Below are 11,019 nucleotides of genomic sequence, written 5' to 3' on the forward strand. Positions count from 1 at the left end.
TTATATTATATTAGAATACACTTTTTCCATAGTTCTCTTCAAAGCATTTTTTACTTCCTTGTTCCTCAGGCTGTATATGAGAGGATTTAGCATGGGAATTACCACTATATAGAATACAGAAGATATTTTATCAGTATGCAAGGAATGGCTTCTTTCTGGTTGCATATACATGAAGATGATCGTTCCATAAAATATAGTGATGGAAGTCAAGTGGGAAGCGCAAGTAGAAAATGCCTTTTTTCTGCCTTCAGCTGATTTAATCCTTAGAATGGCAAATAGAATGAATACATAGGAGACAAGGACAATAAAAAGAGAGAAAAAGATATTGAACCCAGCAAGTGTGAACAATAAAAACTTTTTGATATATTTGTGATGGGTTTCATGACAGGCCAGGGCAACCAAGGGGACATCGTCACAGTAGAAGTGATTTATTATGTTTGAATGACAGAAAGATAAGTGGAATGTAAGAGTTGCTTGTAGGAGTCCCACAGAAAAGCTATACAGATATGTGCTAAGCACCATCTGAATACAGACCTTTTTGTTCACGACAATGGTATAGAGTAAAGGATTACAAATGGCCACATACCTGTCATAAGCCATGACTGAGAGCATATACAACTCACACACCACAAACATGATAAAGCAAAACAACTGAATGGCACAAGCAGGTAAGGATATTCTTTTAGTTTCTTGGAGGAAGTTCACCAGAGTGTTAGGAGTGACCGAGTAGGTATAGCAAAAATCAACAAAAGCTAGGTGGCTAAGGAAATAATACATAGCTGTATGAAGCTGAGGACTGACACAAATTAGCATGATTAATCCAAGATTACCCATGACACTAATTAAGTAGATCACTAAAAAGATCCCAAAAAGAAGGGCTTGAAGCTCAGGATTGTCTGTGAGTCCCAAGAGGATGAATTCAGTTACTTCTGAATTATTGTGTTTGGCCATGAATTGTATATAGACGCATATCATACTGTTATCTGCAGAACATCCATCGCAGGTACTCTTTCACGTTGTGGATTAAGGAATTGGCTCATGTATATTTTATGGTGACCATATTGGAGAGAAAAATCCTCACTGGTCAACAGGCCATTCTCAGATTTCAGTGCTGCCTGCTTTGGATTTGAAGGGACTTGCTGCAGGCAGGAATTCCAACACAATCAGTAGACAGGATATTTGTTAAGGAAGACAGAATATCTTGAATTAAAATATAGGATACCATGTATACAAAATTCCAGCATCATAGGTAGTATAGCAGGATAAATATTTCAAGAGTTAAAGAGATGGCCATGAATATATTAAGAGTAATATATTAAGATGAAACACAAGGCATTTCAACTAGAATTAAGACAATCATGACTCTTACTAAATATTATTCTTAATGTGCTAGCCAATGCAATGAAAGAAAAGGTAAAATATAGTTATGTAATATAGTTATGTATAAAGTATGAAAGTGTATCTAAACCAATATGTTTAGTGAAAAGATGATATTGGATTTTTTTTTATGATTGTGACAATGTCTTCTATTACAATAGGTAGAAGAATGCTATGTAATGAGAATTATAACATAATTTTCACAAAAATGTGAAACTTCAAAGAAAAGTGAAAACATAGTTTTCAGAATTCCACTTCATATGATAAACAAAATATTTAAACATAAAGCTTAATTTAATATTGAGCTTAGCAATATTAAATTACTATATTCATCTTATATATTCATGTTATTTATGTTTAAGTCAAATAAATTCATAGTTTAACATTATTTTTGGTAGAATGACATTTAGAAAAGAAATTCATCTATAGTCTTGGTCTCAGGACAATAGATTTAGAGTTTGCTATTCGTTTCACCTTCACAGTGTTGAAGAGATGGAGGTGTACATAAGTGTCTGAGATATTTTGACTCCTCAAAGGTCAGACCTAGTATTCAGATTCGGGCTTTCAGACACCAAGGAATCTATGCTCTTTAATTGAAGAGCTGTGTCATGGTAAAAGCTCCATCTTGCCAAGACAGGACAGTGTGAATTCAAAGACATTAATGACAGGCTTTGAGTATACAGAATAGAGACTCAAAATTTGCTGCAGGAACCACTGAAATGTTCAAATAGTGGATAAATGTGTTTAAAGAAAGACAAAAAAAAGAAACTTTTGAGAACTGTAGATTAAGTCAACCCTGTATCTCTATGATTCACCAAAATATATACCCTATTTCCTTTCTCTGGTTATGTTTCATCAAACATTCAAATGGCATACACACATGCACACACACACACACACACACACACACACACACACTCACACATATGGTCTTCACAGGTGGTGCTAGTGATAAAGAATCTGCCTGCCAACTCAGGAGATGCAGCAGATACAGATTCGATTTTTTGGTCAGGAAGATCCACTGGAGTAGGAAATGACAACACACTCCTGTACTCTTGCCGGGACAGTTCCATGGACAGAGCAGCCTGGTGGGCTACTGTCCATTGGGTTGCAAAGAGTCAGACATAACAGCAACTGAACACACACACACACATATACTATATACATTCATTAATATATATTAAAATGATATGCAAATTACAAACTCAAAACCATTTTCTGTGTAATTGCAAACTGTTCAATTATCATTACACTTATCTGAAATTATATATGCATACCTGTATATCTATATCTATCTATTTATATCACAGTTATCTGTTGTGAACGTTAATCCTCATTTATAAATTGGACTCTCAAGTATAGTATAGTTGGGACTAGAATTCAGGTTCTTTAGCAAGAGAGATGATGTGCAAATGCTTATGATTTATTATTACTCTTTTGTGTATTCAATATTTTAGAACACTCCAAATTTTTTAATGCTGTCCTTATTTAATTGACAAATAAGCTACAGGAAGCCCACACACAGTTCAAGTCGATCCTTTGACTACAAGACGTGTTCTTTTCCAAGCTAGACTGCATGGCCTAGTGTGCTCATCACATTATAAACTACACCTTATCCAGTGATGGCCAACTTACCTGAGATCTGCCCAGTATAATTGCATAGGATCCTTGCTACTGGAAAATGATCTATGACGTTTCAATTATTTTGTGTATATTAATTTAGAATATATGATACCCCTGGGATTCCATTCTTGAGTTACACCTTTTTTAGATAACTTGAAAAAATATAACAAGATCTCATAGGCCTTAAAAAAAGAAGTTCACTTAAAAATTAGTCTTCAGAGAGGAGGGAGGAGGGTTCAGGATGGGGAACACATGTATACCTGTGGCGGATTCATTTTGATGTGTGGCAAAACCAATACAATATTGTAAAGTTAAAAAATAAAATAAAATTAAATTAAAAAATTAGTCTTCAGAAACCAGACCAGATGCCAGGCCATGTTAAATCAGTGACTAAGGTAAACTTCAGATGTATTATTCTTCTGAACAAAGACAATTTAAAAAAAATAAATAAATAAAGGCAATTTGTTAAATGTATAAATATGGAGCAGTTTTATTAATTCATTCATTAATTTAAAATTATGGAACAGTTTTATAATGTTATATTTTTCAAAGAAACTAGCAAATCAGGGAAAGAAGTACATGTGCATCTTTGCTCTTCATATGGGATATGATTAATGGAACTGGAGAATCCTGAACCAGGGATTTTAAAGTGGTGGAAAGGTGAAACCTTTGTCCTATAACTAGTTATATACCCAGATAATGGTTTGTGCAAATGCTTATGATTTATTATTACTCTTTTGTGTATTCAATATTTTAGAACACTTAAAATTTTTTAATGCTGTCCTTATTTAATTGACAAATAAGCTACAGGAAGCCCACACACAGTTCAAGTCGATTGAATTATTCATGCAATTATTCAATGCAATTATTCATTTGAGAAATAAAAAACATTGGTATAAATTCTTATGGAGCAAATAATTATTTTTTAATATAATTTCATTTGAAAATGAGAGAATTGGCAAAAAATTCTAATGGGCACTTTTATATCTGAAATCTCATTCTAAGTGAAAATCTTTAGAAAATTTTATTGCACAATGAACATACATGTAGAAATCCAGTATTAAGAGTAGGCATTTTGGTAGCTTAAGAGAAAAAAATCAGACTGTGAAGAAAATTCTGTTTTTATTCATTTAAGTCACTTTCTTAATTTCATGAACATAAAAGCCTGGTTTCTATTCATGATGACTTTTATCAGGGCATCTTTCACTTCCTTATTCCTAAGACTGTAGATTAAAGGGTTCAACATGGGAATGATCACTGTATAGAAGACAGAGGCCATCTTATCTGTGTCAAGGGAATGATGAGAACTTGGCTGTAAGTACATAAAGATGAGGGTCCCATAGAATATGGTGACTGCCAGCATGTGGGAGCCACAGGTGGAAAAAGCCTTGCGTCTGCCTTCAGCGGAGTGCATCTTCAGGATGGCAGAAATAATGTACATGTAGGAGACAAAGACAACAAGAAAGGAAGAAATGAACCTGAGACCAGCACAGGCAAAAGTCCATAGCTGCTTGGAGTGAGTATCTGAGCTAGCAAGCCTGATAAGAGGCATGTCATTGCAATATAAATGATTGATGAGGTTGGAATGGCAGTAGGAGAGGCGAAAGGTGAGGATGGTATGAAATAGGGCAACCAGGAAGCTGTAGCCATAGGGGGCAACCACAAGCTGAACGCAGATTCCTGGGGACATTATGACCATATAGAGCAGAGGGTTACAGATGGCCACATACCGGTCATAGGCCATGGAAGCCAGCAGCAAACACTAGCAGTCATGAAGGCCAGGAAACAGCCCAGCTGGGCAGCACATCCATTGAAAGGGATAACATTTTGTTTGTACAAGAAATTCCCCAGTATTTTGGGTGTAATGACAGAAGAATAACAGAAATCAACAAAAGCCAAGTTACTAAGGAAGAAGTACATTGGTGTGTGGAGTCTTTAGTCTGTTCTGATGACTAGGATCAGACCCAGGTTGCCTGCTACTGTGAAGAGGTAGATGGATAAGAACAGGACAAAGAGGGGCATCTTCAACTCCTGACAATCTGTGAGGCCCAAGAGAGTAAATTCTGTCACCTGGGTGCAGTTCATCTGGATCATGTGTCTTCACTATGTCTGGATGAAGAGGGGATAATGAAATCCAACTTAATCAAATTCAAGTCTTAATATCCTTTAAAGCAATTGGTATTATCAAGATGAAAATGCTAACAGTGAAAGTGCTAGCATCCTTGAGCCTGGCAATGGGACAAAGAGTAGATGGAGATGTTTTATAGGAGAGACATATTTATCTCCCCCAAATAAGTACATTTTATGAAATTAACAGCTGTAGATAGGATTCAGTCCACACTGACTCTTTGCTCAAAGCTCTTATGCTGTTTAAAATTTAACATTATTTTTTCAAAACATTAAAGCTATTGCTTTTATCAAAAATATCCTAACATTAATAATATAAAGGAAAATGAGCCCCCTGCAGTGACATCACTCTGACAGACTTGCATATGTGATACAAACCCCACATTGTTGCAGTCCTGACAGAGCAATGAACAGCATGCTCTATCCATCTATTCTATACTCAGTACTTATTGCAGGGAGGCCACCATTGATTGCTACATAATCTTCACAAATGTGTTAATAATGCAAATGCTGGAAATGGGCAACTTCATTAAGGACTATAGCTGCCTCATGGGTTGTTTGTTATTTTATGAGTGCACTGAGGAAGACCAGGGCAGTCAAATAATATATATATATATATATATATATATATATATATATATATAATAAATTATAATATAAAAACTTATATTATAAAAAATATATATTTTTTTATTTGACTGCCCTGGTCTTCCTCAGTGCACTCAGGCATTCTCAGCTTGCAGTGACCAGGGCTACTCCTCTGTGTGGTGCCCAGGCTTCTCATTTTGCTGCCTTTCCTGGTTGCAGAACACAGGCTCAGTAGTTGTGTTACATGGGCTTACTGGTCCCATGGCATGTGGGATCTTCCTGGACCAGGTATCAAACCCATGTCGCCTGCATTGGTAGGTGGATTCTTAACCACTGGACCATGAGGGAAGTCCTACTTTGCTTCTTATATTCCCATCTTATAGACAGGGAAGAAACATTGAGAGGTAAAGCAACTGACGTAAGCTTAGACAGCCTGTCTGTAGCACAGGGCTTTCAAACTAGTGTTCTGATGCAGGAGACCACTCACTATTAGATAACTAACAAGCATCTGCCTTTTAATGCAGGGTAGTCTACCCAATACTCTGAAATGTAAAAGTAGCTACAAAAGATTGGATAGATGCATATGTATAAGTGAGTCACTTTGCTGTTCAGCAGGAATTGCAATATTGTAAATCAATAAAAAAAATATGCTCCAATAAAAATTTTAAAGTCAATGTAAAATTTCTATTTTATTTCACTTATTCTATTATATCTATGATAAAAAAATACAATGGAGTCTCAGTAATGAACCATTGATTTTTTAATAGATAAATGTTGATAAATGCCATTTCATTGAGGTTTATGCCAAGCAAGGCACAGCAGAAACAACCTTGAATGAAATTGGGAGATCTTTATTTGAATGCTCTGTCACCCTCAAAATACATTAATTTTAGTATGTCAAAAATTCAGTTTGTTCCTCATTTTCCTAATTTAAAGTGGTGCCTATTTTATCAAAATCAAAAATAATTTTTAAGTGGGCATGTGTGAATGTTTCTACAACTTTCTATGGGAAGAAGATAATTTTTGATGGTATTGATCAATACATAAAGCAAGCCATCAGAGTGTTTAAAAGCCTAGTTAGTTGTCCCACGAATAAATGAATTCTACTTTGAAATAATTAAGCAAGTATTTTATTGGAAGTTTGGTTTACTAGTTCCAAGCCAGCAGCTAAGAGTTCATTGTTTAGCAACTAGACATGCTTCAGTATGCCATTTTATCTTATCTTAAAGGTAGCACATGCATATATTTGACAATATATTTGAAAGTATATTATATATGATCTTTTATGATCTCACTCATGATATTTTATATTCAAAATTTATATACTCACATCTCATGCTGCAGTCAACACACATAATTATTTTGCAATCCTCAATTACAGTATGACTTTCCATTTTTCCCTACTTCCTATGTGTTTTATATACTTATCTCTATCCGGTGAATGGTAATTAAAGAGTTGGAAGAAAAAATCTTATTTATTCTTCAAAGCCTATCAAAACTCAACCTTTCCTGTGAAGAGACTTCTTTAAATTCCAGTTCCTCTGTTACTTACCAGTTTTCATTTTTATGTTCTGGAAACACTTTATACCTAATTTATTTACATATAATTTATTATTTCCATCTATTTCTATATTTCTTTTTTTGATAGATTATCTACTCCATGGGTGGGAGTCATGAATTCTTTATTCATTTCTTAATATAGCCCCTTCTACATGCTTGGTGATAATGAATTAAATATTAATTTTGTCACACTATTTCAATTTATGCCCCTGTTCATAATTCATACTTTTATTTGTATCAAATACCTTAAGGGTCACAATGATGATTTAATTTAATGTGCTTATCTCTCATTCTGGGTAAAATGACTAGATTTGCTAAAATGGAAAGGAGAGTCTTGACATAGTTTACAGTCTAATCAGGTAAGTGCCTAACTTGTCTAAATATTTGAATAGATTCTATCTCAGAGATTTCAAATATTTTTTTCATCCCAAACTACTAAAAATGCATTTTATATAATACCACATGTCTGCATAACTGAAATAAGATTAGAGGAGATATTCTTTCCCTTGTTTCCAAAATGCCATCCAAAATATTTTATTCTAAAATTTATTCTATTCTAATTCATTTGAAAACTGTCATTTGTATCCCAATTTTTAAATATACTCTGCTAAACTCTACCTGGGAAGACTGTGTTCCTATTTCTTCTCCAAACAGGTCTGGGCAGCAGCAAACTGCAAGGTTTTGTCACTGACGTATCCCAGGGGTTCTTTCTTACTTAGAGTAGGAGGCAAGTAAAAGAATCAGAAAGCTTAGAGCCCACACCCCAAAGGGATCCCAAGGCAGGCTGGAGATCAATTAGCATTATTATTCTGTTTTGAAGAACTTCAGGTGTACAGTTCTGCATTTGATATCATTGCCCTAAGATTTTCTAGTTTTTGAATTATTCTTATTTATTTGTTGCTTTAATTGTTATGTGGTTGTTGTTGTTCAACAGAAGGATTTAAATGTATGCTTGGAAGAAAAATAAAAATTGTCTTGTGAATTTTCTAACTACATTTCTTTCAAAGAAATAAATATATAACTCCTCCAAGAATCTATTTCTGAACATCATTGTCCTATTCTTTGAAATGTTCGTGAAATGTTCATTTTCTCTTTAGGTTGTCTCTTTCCATCATTACTTGATTTCCTTGGTGACCTAGTCTAAAGAACACTCTCCCAGAGAGCTTTCTTAGCTCTTCTGTGTCTACAACAAGGGTGTACAGATAGAAGATGGTTTTAAAATTTACTTGGAAACAATGTGTCTGCTGTAAACTGAATTGTATCCTTCCCAAATTCATAGATCAAGGGCCCAAACCCAATGTGATGGTATTTGCAGATAGTCCTTAGGGAGGGAGGTAGGGTTAGAAGCGATAATGAGAATGGGATCCTCATGATAAATCAGTGGCCTTATAAGGAGAGACACTAGTTTGTTCTCTCTCTCTTTAACATGTAAACACACACTCTCTGATACACACACATACACACACAGAAGAGCTCATGTGAGGAGAGCACAGTTAGAGAGCAGCCACATACAATACCGCAAGAGAGTTTCTACAAAGAACCAAACTGATCAGGAGCTTGATCTTGGACTTACTGGCCCCCCAGATTATGAGAAAATAACTTTCTATTGTTAAAAACCACTTATTTTTATAGTATTTTGTTATAACTTGAATGGACAAAGACAGCATGTTTATGGAAACAATAATTCTCTACATTGAAACAGTTTTTGTTGGGTTTATGAGAGGGGGTAATGAGGGAGAAAGGAACTATGGAATCATCTTTATTTTTCCAATATAGAGCAATTTCTGTTGCCTTCTCCATAATTTTTTTTAGTATAAATTTATTTATTTTAATTGGAGGCTAATTACTTTACAATACTGTATTGGTTTTGCCATACATTGACATGAATCCGCCACGGATGTACATGTGTTCCACATCCTGAACCCCTCTCCCACCTCCCTCCCCATACCATCCCTCTGGGTCAGCCCAGTGCACCAGCCCTGAGCATCCCGTATCATGCATTGAACCTGGACAGGCAGTTTGTTTCACATATGGTAATATACATGTCTCAATGCCATTCTCCCAAATCATCCCACCCTCGCCCTTACCCACAGAGTCCAAAGGACTCTTCTATATATCTGTGTCTCTTTTGCTGTCTCACATACAGTGTTATTGTTACCATCTTTCTAAATTCCATATATATGTGTTAGTATACTGTATTGGTATTTTTGTTTCTGGCCTTCTCCATAATTTAGGGCATCCAGAAATTAACTGAGAATTCACCAGATACTTTAATTATATCTTCCAGAGGATTCAGATAGGAGGTGAAAATAAAACTTCAGTTACACATAGTGAACCTAAAAGACATAAATGAGAGGATTAGTAAAACATTTGATGTAAACTGTGAGGCCCAAAGCAAGGAGAAGTTTGCATCCCTAAGGATTCTGGATTAATGATGGATAACTCCAATACTTTGGCCACCTCATGCGAAGAGTTGACTCATGGGAAAGATTCTGATGCTGGGAGGGATTGGGGGCAGGAGGAGAAGAGGACGACAGAGGATGAGATGGCTGGATGGCATCACTGACTCGATGGACTTGAGTCTGAGTGAACTCCGGGAGTTGGTGATGGACAGGGAGGCCTGGCATGCTGCGATTCATGGGGTCGCAAAGAGTCGGACACGACTGAGGGACTGAACTGAACTGAACCAGATTATCCTGCATATGGTTTGTGAGGATACAGGGAGGGATTTGTCTGCTTTGTATAGTGATTTTGAATATAAATTTTACCATGTAGTTTTCTATGAAATAAATTTCCAGTGATAACTATGGGCTTTAATATAATGGCTGCAGGGCAGTGGCAGTGTTAGTATCTAACACTGTTGTACACGATGCATTAACATACGTGGTTCAGTGAACAGGAAAAGCAGCAAATCCTTGCATTTCACAGCTTGACATGATCATGATTTGTCAGCATCAATCAGGATTATATGAATTAACATGAATTATGCTTAGTATGCAGAGTACATCATGAGAAATGCTGGGCTGGAAGAACCACAAGCTGGAATCAAGATTGCCAGGAGAAATATCAATAACCTCAGATATGCAGATGACACCACCCTTATGGCAGAAAATGAAGAGGAACTAAGAAGCCTCTTGATGAAAGTGAAAGAGGTGAGTGAAAAAGTTGGCTTAAAGCTCAACATTCAGAAAACGAAGATCATGGCATCCAATCCCATCACTTCATGGCAAATAGATGGAGAAACAGTGGAAACAGTGTCAGACTTTATTTTTCTGGGCTCCAAAATCACTGCAGATGGTGACTGCAGCCATGAAATTAAAAGACGCTTACTCCTTGGAAGGAAAGTTATGACCAACCTAGATAGCATATTGAAAAGCAGAGATATTATTTTACCAACAAAGGTCCATCTAGTCAAGGCTATGGTTTTTCCAGTGGTCATGTATGGATGTGAGAGTTGGACTGTGAAGAAAGCTGAGCGCTGAAGAATTGATGCTTTTGAACTGTGGTGTTGGAGAAGACTCTTGAGAGTCCCTTGGACTGTAAGGAGATCCAACCAGTCCATTCTTAAGGAGATCAGCCTTGGGATTTCTTTGGAAGGAATGATGCTAAAGCTGAAACTCCAGTACTTTAGCCACCTCATGTGAAGAGTTGACTCATTGGAAAAGACTCTGATGCTGGGAGGGATTGGGGGCAGGAGGAGACGGGGATGACAGAGGATGAGATGGCTGGATGGCATCACTGACT

The 11,019-nt window shown here is 36.1% G+C and overlaps 2 protein-coding genes across 2 annotated transcripts; both read right to left on the reverse strand.

Annotated features, from left to right (window-relative positions):
- LOC102393820 (olfactory receptor 5AL1-like) lies at positions 1-951 on the reverse strand. Its single transcript, XM_006080778.3, has one exon. The coding sequence runs from the start codon at positions 949-951 to the stop codon at positions 1-3; it is 951 nt and encodes a 316-aa protein (XP_006080840.3).
- Positions 952-4,135: 3,184 nt separating this feature from the next.
- LOC102397416 (olfactory receptor 8U9-like) lies at positions 4,136-5,094 on the reverse strand. The gene is given in 2 exon segments (XM_025265844.3): positions 4,136-4,761; positions 4,764-5,094. Coding segments are annotated over 2 exon segments (957 nt in total).
- Positions 5,095-11,019: the final 5,925 nt, after the last annotated feature.

This window comes from Bubalus bubalis, chromosome 16, assembly GCF_019923935.1.
Source record: "Bubalus bubalis isolate 160015118507 breed Murrah chromosome 16, NDDB_SH_1, whole genome shotgun sequence".
In the NCBI taxonomy this organism is placed as follows: domain Eukaryota; kingdom Metazoa; phylum Chordata; class Mammalia; order Artiodactyla; family Bovidae; genus Bubalus; species Bubalus bubalis.

Excerpts from the sequence above, each read along its gene's own strand:
- LOC102393820 (XM_006080778.3), bottom strand. The coding sequence starts at position 951 with ATGGCCAAACACAATAATTCAGAAGTAACTGAATTCATCCTCTTGGGA.